The sequence below is a fragment of the Balaenoptera physalus genome (genome assembly GCF_965194825.1).
Source record: "Balaenoptera physalus genome assembly, chromosome: 20".
In the NCBI taxonomy this organism is placed as follows: Eukaryota; Metazoa; Chordata; class Mammalia; order Artiodactyla; family Balaenopteridae; genus Balaenoptera; species Balaenoptera physalus.
In genome coordinates this window covers 7,413,108-7,430,118 of record NC_138901.1, presented here as the reverse complement: position 1 = coordinate 7,430,118, position 17,011 = coordinate 7,413,108, and the positions used below count along the sequence as shown (strand labels likewise).

General features: G+C 59.4%; 1 protein-coding gene across 7 annotated transcripts in view; it reads right to left on the bottom strand.

Moving 5' to 3' along the window:
- Positions 1-1,046: 1,046 nt before the first annotated feature.
- LLGL2 (LLGL scribble cell polarity complex component 2) overlaps positions 1,047-17,011 on the bottom strand; it is a 33,371-nt gene continuing 17,406 nt past the window's right edge. For 3 of the 7 annotated variants that reach the window (XM_082443237.1, XM_082443236.1, XM_082443239.1), the window contains 22 exons: positions 13,800-13,897; positions 12,486-12,567; positions 12,076-12,191; positions 11,544-11,702; positions 9,609-9,771; positions 9,342-9,474; positions 8,969-9,023; positions 8,214-8,368; positions 6,737-6,954; positions 6,591-6,658; positions 6,300-6,453; positions 6,106-6,210; positions 5,440-5,732; positions 5,184-5,334; positions 4,679-4,829; positions 3,907-4,023; positions 3,626-3,792; positions 2,980-3,244; positions 2,584-2,737; positions 2,302-2,330; positions 1,577-1,638; positions 1,047-1,387 (listed from right to left, as the gene is read on the bottom strand). In XM_082443237.1, the coding sequence (XP_082299363.1) occupies positions 1,103-1,387; positions 1,577-1,638; positions 2,302-2,330; positions 2,584-2,737; positions 2,980-3,244; positions 3,626-3,792; positions 3,907-4,023; positions 4,679-4,829; positions 5,184-5,334; positions 5,440-5,732; positions 6,106-6,210; positions 6,300-6,453; positions 6,591-6,658; positions 6,737-6,954; positions 8,214-8,368; positions 8,969-9,023; positions 9,342-9,474; positions 9,609-9,771; positions 11,544-11,702; positions 12,076-12,191; positions 12,486-12,567; positions 13,800-13,897 (3,180 nt within the window). In that variant the 3' untranslated portion in view covers positions 1,047-1,102. Of the gene's footprint in view, positions 1,388-1,572; positions 1,639-1,763; positions 1,807-2,030; positions 2,174-2,301; positions 2,331-2,583; positions 2,738-2,979; positions 3,245-3,625; positions 3,793-3,906; positions 4,024-4,678; positions 4,830-5,183; positions 5,335-5,439; positions 5,733-6,105; positions 6,211-6,299; positions 6,471-6,590; positions 6,659-6,736; positions 6,955-8,213; positions 8,369-8,968; positions 9,024-9,341; positions 9,475-9,608; positions 9,772-11,543; positions 11,703-12,075; positions 12,192-12,485; positions 12,568-13,799; positions 13,898-17,011 lie in introns of those variants that run through there. The other 4 variants (XM_082443238.1, XR_014257888.1, XR_014257889.1 and 1 more) reach the window with 4 other exon arrangements.

Below are 17,011 nucleotides of genomic sequence, written 5' to 3'. Positions count from 1 at the left end.
ATTCCTCTAAGGAGAAACAAGGGATGCTCGAGTGGTCCAAGTTCCAAAATTCAGCGACTCTTGAGCTGGACGTGCTGGGCCGGAGGGTGGGTGGGGAGGACGCTCCCACGGTGTGTCCGTCCTGGGACCTGGGCCTCAGCTCTTCCTCTGCTCCCTGAGCTAATCCGCGTCCTTCCAACAGGCCCTTTCCGCACTCAGGCCAGGGTGGGTCCCTGCGGCCCATGGCGGTGTCCTTGCCCTCACGAGGCTCCTGGACTGGCCCTGGCATTTTCAGCTCATTTCCTGCCAGCCACCCTCAACTCTTCACTTGCTCTACGGCGAGCAGAACACTTCCTCTCGTGCTGCTGCACCTTCCGCCCCCCATCCTCTGCAGAGAACAGTCTGCCCGGCCAGCTCCTGGTCACCTCTCCCGTCACACTGAATGTCACCTCCCCAGGCACATTTCTCACAAGCCCCCGGATTTCCCTCATCTTAACACTTCCTGCACTTGTAAGGACCCCACGAGGGCAGGGATCACATTGTCTTGGCCACTTCTGAACCTCAAGCACCTGGCATATAGTTGGTGCTCAGTGAAGACAGGTGAATAAAGATGTAGCCCAAGTAGAATCAAACCCCTGGCTTATGAAGACCTTAACCTCCGGGCGCTGCCCCCCACCTCAGCAGCACCCCATAGTCCTTCCCTGAAGTCCGGAAGAAGCCATCAGGCCTGAGATACTGCGTGCATCTTCCCCTCCTAACAGCAAGGAAAGGCCGGCCAGGGGCAGCTAGGGGCCTCCCACTGCCCCCCACCCAGGGGTGCAGTCAGACAGACTCAATTCAGTTAATTTTACCATTTATCCCCAAAGAGAGAAGGCATCTAGCGTTCAGACACAACCAGATACAGTTTGATCTGATTCAAATAGCTTAAAAAACAGATTCTCCAGAGCACCAGCCTGGTCCAGGGGACGAACCCAAGGGGCAAAGGCAAGGAACCAGCTAACGATCATTTCTATTTACATGGAAAATCTCTGCACAATTAAAAAATTAAAGTCGTTGGGCCAGTCCAGTGAAGAGGTAATAAGGTGTTTATTAAAAACTTTTTCACCCGGAGGCAGTTAAACATTTATAATTTAAAACCCAGCCCACTACAAAAAGGGGGGGGAGACGGGGATAAAAACTGTGCAACATTGACAAAAGGACCGAGAGAGTCAAGGCCTGAGGAGGGAGAGCCCCAGGGGCCTGGGGTCCCTCCTCTCCCAAGGCCAGGAGCAGCAGCAGGGCGGGCACTGGGGGTGCCCCCGGCCCCTGCACGGCCCTCTCCAGGTGGGGCGGTGCCCCCAGGAAGAGCCGTCAGTAGTGTGTGTTCATTGTGCAGAAGGAGAGAGAGCCACGGCAATTCAGGAGCATCCTGGGCGGGACGGGGGCCTCAGTCACCCGCCTGAGCCCAGACACGGAGGTGTTCGGGCACGTGGGGGTGTGTGTCAGGGCTGGGATGGGCCTAAGGGCCTTGGGGAGCGGGGACAGGGGCTCCCGTCCCTCCTATCCCTCCCCAGGAGCGTGCCCCACCCCACCGTGAGGCAGCACCCAGAGCCCCTACCTCCCCCGTTGCTGAGGCCGTACCCCACGGCCACTCGCTGGGAACGCCAATCACCACAGCTCCTGCGTGGGCAAAGACAGGGCCGTCACCACCCACAGGGGCTGCAGACGAGGACCCTCATTCCCAGGGCTCTCCTGGAACGTCTCCCGGCACCGGGGGCGCAGCCCTGCAAACCTGAGTCACTCACCCTCGGCCCCCCTCCAGCGTGCTCTGGATCTCCTTCAGGACGCCTGCAGGGCAGGGGGCAGGGGTGGGGAGCAGAGGCGTGGTGAGGCCAGCTGGGGCTGGGCCAGACACCCCCGCTTTCTGCCCCTTCTACTGATGGGGTGAACGGGCCTGCCCCCCTTCAGGAAACCGGCCCTCGTTCCCACCCTGGCCTTCCAAGCACGCTGCCACCGCTCCCCCCCGCACATCCCTCCTGCCGGCCAGCCCACCAGCCCCTGCCCTGACTCACTCTCGTCATTGAGCAGGGCGTGCTCCATCATGGGGCTCGACCTCCTCTCTGGAAGGCAGAGGCCAGGCCAGGTGAGCCTTGGGCCCTCCTCTGCCCCAGCTCCCTGCTTCTGGGGGTGGGGTTGCTGAAGCCTGAGCCCAGGACTGGAAGGGAAGCTGTTTCGACTCCCAGCCCGAACACCACCTGCTCACCTGGGATCCCCTTCCCTCCCCAGGTGTGCTCACAACGCCTCGGCCCCCCACGCCCCTGGCCCCAGAGAGGCCTGTCTTACCCTCTCCATCACTCTGGCTCCCTGAGTTCCTGTGCAGGAGAGACAGTAAGGATCGGGGGCCACTAGGCTCCCCGTTCTGGAAAGCCCTGGTCCCGTGAAGGATGAGGTCGACTGACCAGCTTGCATGGGAGGGTGGGGCATACAAAGCGGGGCAAGGGGGCAGAGCTGGGAGGGTGGGCTGAGTTCACGGGGGAAGGGGACTCTGACCAGCCCCCAGGGGGCACCCCAGGGAGGGTGGGGTGAGGAGGGGCTGGAGCAAAGGCCACCTGCCCTTTTACCCACCTGGCTCGGCCCAAGGCCTTCTCAGGGCCCGATCTGTCGCGGAGACGGCTGTGGTTCTTCGTTTCTGCTGAATCCACCAGGCACCGGGGCTCAACCAGCCACTTGGTGGAGAGAGAGAAGCGCTCAAACTCGGAGGGTGAGATCAGGTAGAAGCCTGGGGGGTGGAGAAGCCTGGCAGGTGAGGCCAGCCCGAGTCTCCCGGGCCTTGTGGCTGCCAACAGAGCTGCCCCCACCGGGGGGGATTAGGGGCCAGAGCCTCCCAAAGTTCTCTGCCTGAGGAGCCTGGCCTTGACCGGAATACCCCCGACTACCCTTCCCAGCGGCCCTCGCAGCACAGCAGGAGCCCCAAACGCAGCCCTGCGGACAGAGGTCCCGACGCGCCCACCGCCTGCACACCTTGGCCGTATTTGGTGAAGACGCAGGAGGCGATGCCGCTGACGTCCTCCCGGCGGATGCAGCTGTACCGCACCTGGGGCTTGAGCAGGGGCAGCGAGACCACCTGGATGTCGCCCAGGTTGGTGAGGACGGCCAGGTGGTGCTCCCCGTAGTCCTCGGCTCGACAGCTGCCGAAGCGGGCCGCGCTGACCCGCCGCACCCGCGAGCCCTCCAGGGCGGTCAGCTTCAGCTTCAGCCTGGCGCTGACCTTGGGCAGCGTGAACACCTAGGGCACAGGGCAGCCGGTCACACCCGCAGCCAGACCAGTTTGCAGAGCTTCATCCGGTCAAGCGAGGACTTCCCGCTTCCCTGCCCGATGCTGCCGCCGGGCCTGGCCCTCAGATATGTGGTCACGGCACTCAGACTGCAAGGACGCCAGGGCCTCTTCCTTCCCTGTCTGTGTTTTCTGTCCCTTCCCCAGACACAGGTCCTGCTTCAGTGTCCCCACCACTGACCCTGGGGCCCGGGGGCTCCATCAAGACCCCGCTTCTTTCCTGTGCCTCTGCAGCCCTCACACAGCAACTACAGACACAACTTTAAGTGAGTCCCAGCCATTGTCATTTGTGCCGGGGATTCCTGGAGGACCCCACCTCCTCCCATAAGGCACCTTGAACTGCTCCTCCGACACGACAAGCAGCTGGTGGCTTCCCTGCATGTCGGGGCTCTTTGACAGGTCGTGGGCCACTTCCAGGGGCTCGGGAAGGGGCACGCTGTGTCCGTCCAGCACCAGGATGCCCACCACGGGCGCTCGGTGCATCAGCTGGATCTCCTTGGCTGCAGGGACGGAGGTAGGCAGTGGGGCTGGTGGTTGGGCGGAGGACGAGGCTGGAGACACCATCCCGCTCCCAGCCGAGGCAGACAAGTGCTCTCCCCCTGCCCAGCACTCACCCTGCTCCGCCCGCACCGGCTCATCCATTCTCCGCTCGGCGGGGGGCACGCGCAGGGCAAAGGTGTAGACGGTACCTCCATTGGTGCCAGCCCACAGCGAGGGGCAGTGGCGGGAGCCTGCCAGAAGGCAAAGGTTTACATCTAACCCCTGGCTCTGGGGGTCAGGGGGAGCCAGGAGACCTGGCTCACTACCTGTGTGACTCCAAGGTCAAGTCACCAAACTTTCATAAACCTCAATTTCCTCCTCTGTAAAATGGAGCTGCTGTGGGCCCTGCCTACCTCCTGGGTGTAGACGGGAAAGGCTGGGAAGGCTCTCTGACAACCAAGAGCCCCATGCAGATGATCCCAAACCCAGGACAGCTCGGCCCTCGAGATACAGCAGCAGACAGCCCTCAGCCCACCCTTGCCCTGGCAGAAGAGAAACAGCCAGAGAGCTTCTAGAGGGCCTGCTGGGTACCAGCAGGCACGTGACATGTCCCAACGCTCGCAGCCACTGTACGGGGAAGCTATCCCTCCACTTTACAGGGGGGAGAAGCAAGACCCAGAAAGGCTAAGTGACACGTCCAAGGTCACACTTCTAGAGAGTGGTGGAGCCTGGATACGAAGCCAGGGCGATCAGACTCGGGAGACCCAGGCACGGGAGGGAAAGGGGCGGGTGGGGGCTCCAGTCTCCCCTTGCTCACAGGGGGAACCCCTCTTAGGGGTGCACCAGCCAGCAGCCTCCGACACGCCCTCACGCCAGAGGGCCCCCCACCTCAAGCTGGCCACTCACTGTCCCTCAGGTAGGTGTCAGCGAAGTAGAGGGTCCGGACAAAGCCCGTGAAGGAGTCCTCCGCCGAGCGGGCCTCGATCTTGCGCTGCACGGGCGCCAGCTCCATGTTCTGCAGGCCAGTCCTCTCTGCCCTGCTGCTCCCCTCCTGCACCTGCAGTGGAGTGGGCCAGGCCTGAGGGTGGGCTCTGGCCTTCCTTCCCGGGGGCATCCGATTGCTCAACAGCAAGCCTTCCAGGAAGACTGGCCACAGCCCCTGCCACCACGTGCCTGGTAACACTGACTGAGGACGTGGCCCTGAGGCATTACAGTGACTGCCTTTCACACTTAGGGAAGCCGGGGCACAGAGAAGCAGTGTGACGGATCCGAGGTCACAGGGTTGGTGGGGGTCGGGGGTGGCCCAGAGCCCGAGTCTGTGGCCAAAGCAGGCGGGGCAGGGAGGGGTGGTTGGGACCTGCCGCTGGCTGCTCCGGGCTGTGCCCGGGCTCGTGCCCGGCCTCGGCCTCACCTCTCCCGGAGGGCCAGCAGGCCGCCGCTTCCTGCTGGACACCCGGCTGCGACGTATCCGGCGGAAGGACTGTCGCAGGGACTTCTTTAGGGACTTCACACGGGACAGCGGGCCCTCCAAGGCTAGTTGGTCATTGGGGTGCAGCGTGCACCTGGGGGGATGTTGGGCCATCAGCGTGGCCAGGGCCTGAGGGACCTTGCCAATCCAGGCACCAATCCCAGACCCGGGTCCCGTCCACCCCAGGAGGTCTGCTCACTTGACAAAGACCTGCCGCCGCTGCTGGTGGTCAAAGAGGCCAAAGCCGTGGCTGGTGCCGAAGGCCACGAGCCGCCACTCGGAGTGCAGGGCCAAGGAGGTGACCACAGCCGGGGGCTGGCACTGCACCAACACAAAGGGCTGGAAGCCGGGCTCGAAGTGCACAGGCCCTGGGCGGGCACACAGGCGCTCGTGACCCTTCCAGCGGTAGCCCTCCTGGTCCTGCAGCAGGTCGGCCTCCACCTGCTCCACGGCGTGCTCCGCCTCCTCGTCATTCAGCTCCAGCACCAGCACCTGGGCGGGGCGGCAGATGGGCTGAACCACCCCTGGCACCAAGGGACAGCGGGACCTCAGGGACCCTAACGGCAGGGATGGCAAAGGACCCAAAATCCACGCCAAGGCCAAGGGTCAGAAGTGCCCAACCTCTGGCTCTTAATCCTGATTTCTGGAGGAGAAAGGCCTCCCTCTAATGGGATCAGGGAACTTCTATTCACTGGGAGAAGTCAGAGCCACAGGGGCAGGTGATGCACCAGGGAGGCGCTCAGGAAGCTGGTTCCTGGCCCTGCTGCCCCCCAATACTGAGAAGGAAGCTCGTGGGCCTGAACGCTGCCCAAAGTCACCTGATCAGCCCGCCCCACTGCTCCCCACGCCCAGCCCGGCCTGCTACCTGCCCTGCTGTGCCGGCCACAGCCAGGTAGCCACTGTATTTGCAGAGGAAAATCTTCTGGATGCCCAGCCGAGGATCGTCACTGTAGGGATCGAAGGAGCCCACCTGACAAGGGAGAAGAGCTCCGTGAGGGGCCATAAGCGCTGGACCTGGCCCGTCCCCGCCCTCCCTGGTTCCCAGGCTCCGGGCCTCACCTTGCGGAGGGGGGGCCACTCGTCCTCACCCTGGGCATTGAGGCTCTCGTTGGGGTCTGTGTCGGTGAGGAACACCCGTACCGTGCTGAGTTTGTAGAGCAGCCGCAAGCAGACGCCCGAGGCATCCCAGAACCGCACTGTGCCGTCCTCGTGCCTGTGGGCAGAGCCCACCTGCCGCCCGTGAGAAGGATGCCGGGCCAGCGGTGCCCGGGACTGGCACGCACACTCCCCAAGCTCTGCTCCCACCCCACACGTCCCACTAGGCAGGAGAGTACGATCAACGTCACCTACCCCGTGAGCAGCAGGTCCCTCTGGGGCGGGGCTGGGGCCAGGCTGGTGCCACCGTCAATGGGCCACTCCTGGAGGAGATGACGGAGAAGTTCATGGGCGAGCCTGGCTCTGGGCTGGGGCGGGGCTGGGGCCGGGGCCAGACCTACCATGGTGGAGAAGTGTGTGTTCTGCCGGCTGCCGGCAGCGATGATGCGCTCCCACAGCTTCAGGGGGATGTTGGAGACATGGTGGGAGCAGGTGATGGCGGAGCAGTGCAGGGAGGCCAGGTAGGGAGGCTGGACCGGCGGCCAACCAGCCGTCTGCAGGTCAATCACGACCAGCTCCTCCTCAGCCAGCACTACCAGGGCATAGGGGTCATCAAAGGCTGTGGGGACAGGCCAAGGGTCAGGGGCTGCAGGAGCCACTGGGATGCAGTCTGTCCAGCCTGGCCCTGTAGAATCTGAGGCTCTAGGGGTGGAGCCAGGGAACCCACATTTTAAAAGCAAGCTCCAAATCCAACAATGCATAGAAAAGAATTATATGCCACGACTAAGTGGGATTTATCCCAGGTATGCAAGGCTGCGTCAACTTTCGAAAATCAATTAACGAAACCCATTGCATCAAGAGGCTAAAAAAGAAAAATCGGGAACTCCCTGGCGGTCCAGTGGTTAGGACTCCATGCTCTCACTGCCAAGGGTCCGGGTGCAATTCCTGGTCGGGGAACTAAGATCCCACAAGCCGTGTGGCGTGGCCAAAAAAAAAAGAAAAATCACATGATCATAGCAATAGATGCAGAAAAACTATTTGACAAAACCCAACATCCATTTATGATAAAAAAAATAAACTCTCAGTAAACTAGGAATAGAGGGGAACTGCCTCAACTTTGATCATCAATGTAGAAAATCTAAAAGAATCGACCAAAAACTGGCCCTGGCTCCCAGCATGCTGTCAGGTGTGAGGAGGGAAGAAGAGGCTGAGAAAGGAGGAAAAGCAGGTTCGGAGTCTCCCTCCAAAGGGCCACCGGCGAGGCTGGGAGAACACAGCCCAGGGTGTCCTGAGCAGGCCTGCCTCCCTCACCTGGAGGCCTCGGGCCTGTCAGGTCAGAGTCATCTAGGGAGGAGGCCCGCCCTCCTGGAGGTCTCCCGCCAGGCCTCCTCTCTAGGTTTCGACACCAGCCCTTTCTGGTCTTGCCTGTCACCCAATTTAGAAAGCTGACTCAGGGCTTTGTTGGCCTGGCTGAGTTCCAGGAGACCAGCTCAGCTGGCCCACACTGCTACCTGCCCCAACCCCCAAGGAGGGCTTCACCATGTCCAGGCCAGGAGCCCTTTGCCTCAGCCGGGTGAGTGTTAAGCCCAGCAGTGCAGATCTGCCCACCTTTGGGCCAAGTCCCAGCTGAGCCGGGGAAGGGCAAAGAGAGTTTGGGGTGGATGGAGGTGTGGCCGGCAAGGACAAGCCACAGGCCAGCAGGGAAGGAAAGGGAGCAGCCTCGGGGACACTAAGAAGAGGTACAATGGGGCTTAGGGACTCAGGGATGGCAGCTTTGGGAACGCCTGCAGGCCCTTCTTCTTTGTTTAAGGATGGGGGTGGGCCCGATCCCCACACCTCCTGGCGGCCTGCCCTCCACACTCACTCCCGCTCGCCTACCAGCCTCAGGGTTCGCCTCGATGAGGACAGTGAAGTCGATGACACGGGAGGTGAAGTCAAAGGCTGTCTGCTGGCCGTTGTGGACCACTGAGATGCAGTGGCGGTCCCCATAGCTGGCCCGCGGCATGCCGCCCTGGAAGATGGTGAAGGGCAACCTGGCAGGCACAGAAGAGCAGGGGGTGGGCTGCTGACACCGCCCCAGAAGCCAAGGGCTGAGCCGGCCGTGGGGTGGTCCTGCGACTGGCCTCTGCAGCAGGGCCTGGGATGGGGGCTGGTCTCAGTGTAAGTGCTCACTCAAGGTCCCCAGGAGGGGCTGGGGCGGACCCCCGTCTCTTCCCAACTCAACAGCCCAGGAGAACTTGGGGGCAAGCAGCGGAGCACGCAGGCTGCAGGCTCTGAGTCTCTGCCGCCACTCCCGTTTCAACCAGAGTGGCCCCTGCCCCCCTTTTCTGCTTATACATCAGGTCTCCCTGTATGATTCTGTTTGAAGAAACAGGTCTGCTCCTAAGACAGAGTTTGGAACCTGCTGATCTGAATCGTCTCTCCAGGAGGGTGGAAGGGAAAGAATGGGAATGAGTTTTCAGGAATTAGTCAGAGAGAGATATGAACGGCCCCCCCTCCCTTCCCTGGAGACCCGGATATGAGACCCAAAGGCAGTCACTAGGCACCATCTCCCCCAGGCAGAGGTTTGAGCAGCCTTTCCAGCTCCCCAGGAAAGCTCTAGAAAGGGAACAGGACAGAGCACTGATACCTACCCCTGCTTGGTGGTCAGCCAGAAGATTTTGGTAATAGCTTTGCAAGGAAAAGGGCCTAAAAGAAAAGGAAATACCTTGAACGGTCCTCCCGCTCTCAGAGGCCCGTGGCTCTGCAGCACAGATCCTGCCTGCCCACGGAGCAGATCTAGGCTCGGGAGTCTTGCTCTGAGCAGTTCCCACAGAAAGTCACAGTGGGTGTCAGAAAACCCGCTGTGTGGCTTTGGACACAGCCTTCACCCTCTCTGGGCCCCAGGTTTTGCTTCTATGAGTTGGACACCTACACCTGAAAGCAGGAGAGACCAACTGGGGCCAGAGAGGACACCGCCTTGCTCACTGGAAGGCGGTCCCAGGTGGCGGCGGGCAGAGCACTGACCGTAAGGCACACAGCTGCGCAGGGGCTCCGGTTGCAGGGTGTCACTGGACACGGGCCACTGGCAGTAGCTGCCGTCAGAATGGCAGCTGACAATCAGATGCCCGTCCCGCTGCCAGCAGACGTTCTCCAGTTGCTTCACGGTGGGAAAGGAGAGAGAGCGCGCGAAGGCTGGGATCAGGGGTGCGGTCCCATCGCCTGCACCCCCATGCCTCAGACGGGGACTGGATGTGTTATGTGGGGCCTGGGAGAACCATGTGGCACCGCTACCTGGCTGCTGAGGAAATGACAGAGCACACAGCTGCCCTGTAGGTCCCAGATGACGACAAGGCCCCGGCTGTAGCCGACGAGGATCTGGTTGGGGTCCCGGGGATGTTCCTGCAGAGCCTCCACCATCTCAAATGCCCGCCTGTGGCAGACCTCCTCTGGCAACCTGGGCGAGGGCAGCACCGTGAGCCCACGTCACCGTCCACCGATGGGGCATGGCTGAGAGCACGGCACAGCCATGCCCGGCACCCCCCGAAGCAGGGGGCACTGAATGTGCCAGCATGGAAAGGCTGCCAGGACACATCATCAAGGGGAGAGAGAAGCAACGCATAGAACACGGCAGCGATAGAGAAAACCCCCTAAGGATGCAAACGCAGGTGGCACATCTATAAGGAAAAGCAAGGAAGTGATTTCCAGAAAAGTCGATGTGGTGGTTACCTCTGAGGGAGGGAGGGAGCTGTGACAGAGAAGGGCAGGTCGGGGACCCTGGGGGGCTGGCAAAATTTTGTGTTTGCCCAGAGTTGGTTGCACAGACGCTCACTTAACAAGAATCCATTAAACCGTACACTCAAACTTAGTGCATTTCGGTAAGGTGTTGGTGTTTCATAAAAAAAAAGTTTTTAAGACCTACAAAACAAAACTATGCCAGTTGGCCTGGCCTTGAGCCTTGACCCCCTCCTCCTTTTCTGGGCCTGGAATGCTGATGTGAAGTTTGGAGGTGCTACAGCCAAGAGAAGACCATGAGGTGGCAGGCACAGGACCAAGAGCCAATACCGAGGAGGGCGAGTAGGAAACGGAAACAGCCTGGATCCCAAGGGCACTTCTGTGCTCAAACCCAAACCAAACCCTCTACATTTAGAACAAAGATTTAGACCAACAGGGGGGGTTCCCAGGGCACCCAGGCTGGGAAAGCCCAGCAGGGGCTCCTCCTCGACTAGACTCCCACCGGCCCGCGTAAGGTGGGCACTGATACAACCACACGCTGAGGAGCAGGTCCTTCCGCCGTCCTGCCCACAGGTCAGGCGCCCCGGCTGAGCACCAGCCGTGCCCGCCACCCTGTAAACAGTCCTGCTCTGACCATGGTCACGCTGCCCTGACTCTACCGTGCCCGGTGCTCAGAGGGACCCAGACCCAAGCAGGAATCCTCCCAACCCAGCAATGCCCAGCCCTGCTTGACCGTCACCCGGGGCCTGACGACCATGAGTGTTACAAGCCTCGTCCAGAGCCCTGGGGAAGGTCGGGCCTGAAGCAGCTCCACAGCCCAGCACCCTGGCCTCCTCCCTGCCCTTCTTCACTGCAGAACACTCCACGGCCATCAACCTGGCTCCCGTGAGCTCCTGCCGGACTCCTCCATCCCCTCCTGTCTTGGGCCCTGGGCCCCCTCCGCACCCAGACCTGATCTGACTCCCTCTCTCCCACGGACACCACCATTAAGGAGCAAAGATTCTGAAACGATCTCAAGAAACCTACAGGTTGTGGCTGCCAGGGATTTGGGGCCATGGAGCCTGCGTGCAAACGGACATGTGGCAGAGACTCCAAAACACAAGCACCAGCAGAAGCTGCCCAGCGGATGCAGGGAGGTCTGGGCCCCGTCTGCCCCACTGCGGAGCCCCGGGGCTTTGAAAGAGGTGGTATCAGTGCCAAGAACGCTGGACTGAGAGTTGGTATCACTGCACAATCATTTTGAGCCTTGTTTTCCTTTTAAATGAGGTGACGAGTTACTCCCAAGACCCCTTTTAGTGCTGGGATGCTAACTCTTTTTTGGGGGTGAGATTCTCAATTTGGGGGACAGGTGGAGAGCTGAGAGTCTGTCCTCCCATCCCTACAGACTCCCAGGAGAAATTATAAGCTCCTGAGACATAACTGGGATGGAACGGAGAAGGCCACTCGAGGGGACAGGTTCCTCAGGGCACGAGGGTCTCCGGGCCCGGGGCTCACCGCTGCAGCACCGCATCTGGGCTGATCGTCCGGTCCTCCAGCGCGCGGAAAGCCGGCAGCTGCACCACGAACACACTGCCGCTCTCGGTGCCCAGGTAGAGCAGCTGGCAGGAGGAATGCGGCAGGACCACGGTGATCTGCGTGGCACTGGGGGCGGCCCTGCAGACGGGAATGATGGCCCGTGAGCTGGCTCTGACCAGGCAGGGGGGACCGACAGATAAGATCCCCTGACTCCCTCAGCGGCCCCAGGGAAGGCCATGCCTGTGGCGGGGAAGCAGGCCCGTGAGGTCCTTTGATGGGGTCCAGCGACTCAGGCCCGGACAAACATATTGGTTTTTTTTCTGCCAAGACAGGAGACAGATGGCAGAGAGCTGGGGCTAAGAGACAGAAAAAAATCCCTTGGCGCCTCCCGCGTAGGCTCTGTGTGGGGTTGGGGGGAGGCGGGCCGCAGCCCTGCCAGCTCCTCCCAGGGCACCCTGGAGTTGGTGCGTGGGTCAGGCTGGCTAGGAGAGCAAGAAGACTGAGTTCTTACCCTGGGGAGCCACGCAGCGTGAAACTCTCATCTTCCTGCAGCTCTGACACCCCGCCTTTGACCTTCAGGCTCCACAGGTGCAGGCTGTTGTCGTCCAGCAGGGTGACCAGCTGGCACTAGGCAGGAAACGGGGCAGAAGCGTGCTGTCTCGTTAACCAGGGAGGGACAGCATTCACCGTGACCTTTACACACTGGGGCGGCCCAGCCTGTGCGGGTCATTTCAAAGAGCCCCAGAACCAAGAGACCCCTGGCTACTGTTAGGGTGGCCGTGAACCGCAGCTGGGGAAAGGCAGGTTTGTCCCGGGTCCTCCCATCAGCACCAAACCCAGGGCCACCAAAAGCCTGCCTTTCCATATGTCCTTTCTGGAAGCTGTGAAAGTAAGAAGGGCATGGGGGCAGGGGGGCCTCACCTGGCCAGGCATGAAGTGGATCTGCACTACCGCGTTGTTCTCACGGTGCAGCCCCATGAACTCCACCCCTGGGGCACCATAGCTGGGAGTAGCAGGCTTAGGAAAAGCTCCAGAAGGCAGGATACCACCCCTTGGCCTGCCCTCTGGGTCCACGTGGCAAGGAGTGTAAATACCCAGCAGCAGAGAAGGGCTCGCCCTCTCCCCAGGCAGCCGGGTGGGGGGGTGTTTAGGGTGGGGAGGAGACAGCAGGGGGCCTGGCCCGAAGGCACCGGGCCAGTAACCTGACCCCTGACGGTAAAGCCAGCCAACCAGGGAGAGCTGTCACAGCCAGGAGGGGTGAAGCATTATCTTGGCAACTGTTAGGCTGTTCACTGTACCCCCGCCCCCCGCCCCACCGAAACCCACAACCTGAACTGCAACAGACTGTCAGCTACCACATGGTGGCACCTGTGAGAAGACGCACAGGGCACCCGTGGGCCCACCTATGGCAGCCATGGCCGTGAGCCTTGGCGCTGAGAATCGTAACCAGGCTATGGCCGTGGCCTGGCGATGATTAACCAGCTGAGGGAGGGCTGAGTCGGTGGAAGCTGGGCCTCTGCCCTCCTGTGTACACACGCCCTGCAGCCTAGCGCTGCTGGCTTGCACCCCCAGGCTCCCCGCACCTGCCCTGCAGCAGAGGAGGGAGTTACAGCTTTGCTGGAGGAGGTGCCGGCTGGGCTCTCCACGGGTGGTCCCCCACCTCCCAATTCCCCTAGGTCCCACCCTGGCTCACCCTGGGGGCTCAGGTCAGATTCAGGGGTGGGACTCCCAGACTCGTAGCCCAGCCCAGGCCAGAGGACCCAAGCAGCGATTCCCCACCCTGGAACCTGTGGGCTTGCCTCTGAACTGGACCCACTGGACCACGTCCAGCCTCAGGCCAGGGAAGGACTGTCCCCGCCAACTAGGAGTCCTCTCTCGTGTGTGTGTGTGTGTGTGTGTGTATGTGTGTACACAGGGGGTGTGCAGGGTCGGGGGTAGAATCTGGAAGAGCAGCTGCCTTCGCACAGCTCCTCTAACCCAAGGCCACCCCGTCTCTGGTCTGGACAGAGCCCTGGGCCCAGTCTACTGATCCTCTGGGGGCGGGGCCCATCCCCGGCCTCCACTTACTGCATTCGGGGCTGACTCTTAAGAGGGTATTTGGAACGTCCCGGGAACAAGAGGGGTCATCTGCAACTTGCTTTTCTATGGAGGGTCCTTCCTGAATCTCACCAATGCCAGGGACCCTGGCCCTTCCAGGGCATCCCTGAGTGGGAACTGGGAGAACGGAAAGGATACAGCTTGACGGCTCCGGAGCGGGTGCCGATGGCCAGGATGCGCAGAGAGGGGCTGTAGCCGAGGGCGCTGGGCTGGTGCGGGAAGCCATGCTCCACCGTCTGCAATGAGAACCAGGCAGGCGTGGGCCTGTAGACACGTCCCCTCTGCCCCTCCATGGCCGGGGTCAGGGGGTCAGTGCCGGAGGGAGGAGCCGCAGCAGAGAGCCACCCCCAGCAGGAAGAAGGAATTCAGTCTCGTTCAGGTCCCCACCCGGACCCACCTGGGCCCCACCCTCAGTCCATTCCTGACCCGGTCCTTGGCCACATGGCCCTCCCTGGGAGCTCATTCTCCCGGGACACCATGCTGGCCCCTTGCTCTCCAGGAACTCTGACCTGGTTCCTCCACCACCCGTACTGTGGGCGACCCACCCAGCCCTCCTGCAGGGGTGCGGGGAAAGCTCTGGGGGGCTGGCACAGGGGAGGCACCAGGTGGCTCAGGAAGCCCAGCTGCACCGCAGCTCCAGGCGGGCCCCTGGGGTCCGACGGAACCCACGGCTGCCCTTCCCAACTCTGGGCCACCGGAGGCTCCTCCAGCACTGAACGTCTGCTCTGTCTCAAGTGCCTCGTTGCCACTATGAGCTCTCTTCCACCATCTTCCCAGGGAGGAAGCTTCTGGAGTGTTGTTGCAGACACATGCCTTGGCTCAGTTCTTATTGTAGAAATAATACACATTGTAGAAAACTTGGAACATATAAAGGAGTTTGAAAAAGAAGACAAAGATCACCCACCCTCCCACAACCGGAGTAACCCTTCCTAACAAGGGTATGTATCCGACTGTAAGCGTGTATGGGCCTATACTTAAAAACAGACACCTCAGAGAAAGACAAATACTGTATATCAATTATATGTGGAATCTAAAAAATACAACAAACTAGTGAATATAACAAAAAAGAAGCAGACCCACAGATATAGCGAACAAACTAGTGATTACCAGTGAGGAAGGGTGTTAAAATTTTTTTTAGATTTTGGGACTTCCCTGGTGGTCCAGTGGTTAAGACTCCGCGCTTCCACCGCAGGGGGTGAAGGTTCAATCCCTGAACTAAGATCCTGCACGCAGCGCGGTGTGGCCAAAAATATATATATATATAATTTTTAAATGTTTTAAATAAAAAATATGAATAAAATAAAATAAAAACATATAGAAAGGACAAAAAAAACCCCAGAGACCTAATTGGGACCATGCCACATGCATATACATACGGACACATAGCTCTGTGGTCTGTCTGTCCACCTATAGCCAGCCCAGGCTGTTAAAAGCAGTAAAACGACTTTTATTTTTTATTTTCGTCGCACGGTATGGCTTGCGGGATCTCAGTTCGCCAACCAGGGATTGAACCCGGGCCACGGGCAGTGCCGAGTCCTAACCACTAGACCACCGGGGAACTCCCTAAAACGACTTTTAAACGGCTGAAGAACATTCCTCAGGGGGAGGTGCCCTAACTCACCAGGCCTCTGTTATTGAACATTTACTTAGTTTTTAGAGGTTTTGTAATTGCCAGTTGCATCGATGACTATTCTTGGGCTCTTATCTCTGCCTGCAACTCAGTATTTCCTTAGGCAGGTGTCCCAGGGGTGGAATTACAGGTTAAAGAGGTACGGATGTAAGCACTAGAGACTGAGACTGACAAACCATCTTCGGGAAGGTTTTCGGTTGTTTCTTAGTCAGCTAACCCCACTCCGGCCCCCCCCCAGCACCCCCCCCAACCCCGCCAGGGGATACTGAACCTGTAGAGCTATAGATTCGAGCAGGACAGAGGATGCCAGCCAGCGACTTCAAAGATTTTTTTTTTTTTTTGTAAACCATGGAGACTGCCCTGCAGAAAAAGGCTGCCCCAATGAGGCAGCTCTCCTTAGGCCCAAGGCTCTACTCTGGGCTTCACTCGGCCTCCAAGGGGCAGAAGGAGATAAGTCCTGGTGACAGCTGGAGCGACAGCTTAGCAAACCCAACTGCTTTGCTGCCTGCCTGCCCACCCAGGCCAGTGGCTCGCGGACGGGGGCCCTGTGCTGGGGTTGGCCCAGGGATGAGAGCTCCAAAGAGTGCCTATTCTGGGGACACGTAGGTGTGAGGGCCCCACAGGCTTGGTTCTCTGCCAGGAACACAGTCTGCCCTGCAAATGGCTGTACCTGGAAGGGTCATTTGGGAGGGCAGCAGCACGCCAGCAGGAGCCCTCCCCCGGCCCAGGCCCCCAGGCCCAGGTTCCTGTTCAGCTATGTAAAAAATGCAGAGCCTGGAAAAGCCTTGGGGAGATAGCAGGGTATCTGGAATGTAAACATTTCCCAGGAAAAGGAGGGCAGGGCATGTGACTCGGTGTGTGGGACGAGCTTCCCCAGGAGCCCCCACTAGGCCTCGGCTGGCCCCAGGCTGCTGGGGCCTCGGGAAGTCAGAGGCCCGAGCTCCAGAGAAGGTTCCTGGGATGACAGCATTTCCCCATCATCACCAGCAGCAGCAGCTCAGGATCACAGCGTCTGGAAGTTGGAGGACTCTGGGGGAAACACCCAGCAGGAGCCTGGTGGCCAGCAGGGGCCCAGACCCTGATGCCCAGTATAACAGCCGCAAGCCGTGTGTAGATCCTGAGCACTTGAAATGTGGCTAGTGCCACAAAGGAACTGAACTTTTAATTTTATTTAATTTCCATTAACTAAATTCAAGGATGGACCCTTAACTCAGTAATTAGAAAACTTCCCAGGTATGTTCTTGGGTTCCAAAGGAACAGGGGCTGGAGTTAGGCAGACCAAAGTTTTGAATCTCCTTTTTCAACTGTAAATCTTCCAAACTCTAAATATAGATCACATATTCCTAAAGAAAATTTAATGGCCAAATTGAGATGTGCTGTAAGTAAAAAATGTACCTTTGTATTAAAAAGAAAAAAAAAAACCTAAGAAAAAAAAATCTAATATCTATTGACTACATGTTGAAACAATAATATTTTGGATATATTGGATTAAACAGAATATGTTATCAAAATAATGTTACTTGTTTAAAAAATTTTATAATGTGCTTCTACAACATTTTAAATTACATATGTCTCATATTATATTCCTATGGGACCAAGGTGCTACCCTAGACGTTTTTACCTCGGGCATCAGCAGGAAAGTCAAGCCAAAGAGAAAACAGTCTGCAGCTTTTTGTCAGGTGCTCAGGCCACACACGTTATCCTATCAACTCACTGGCAG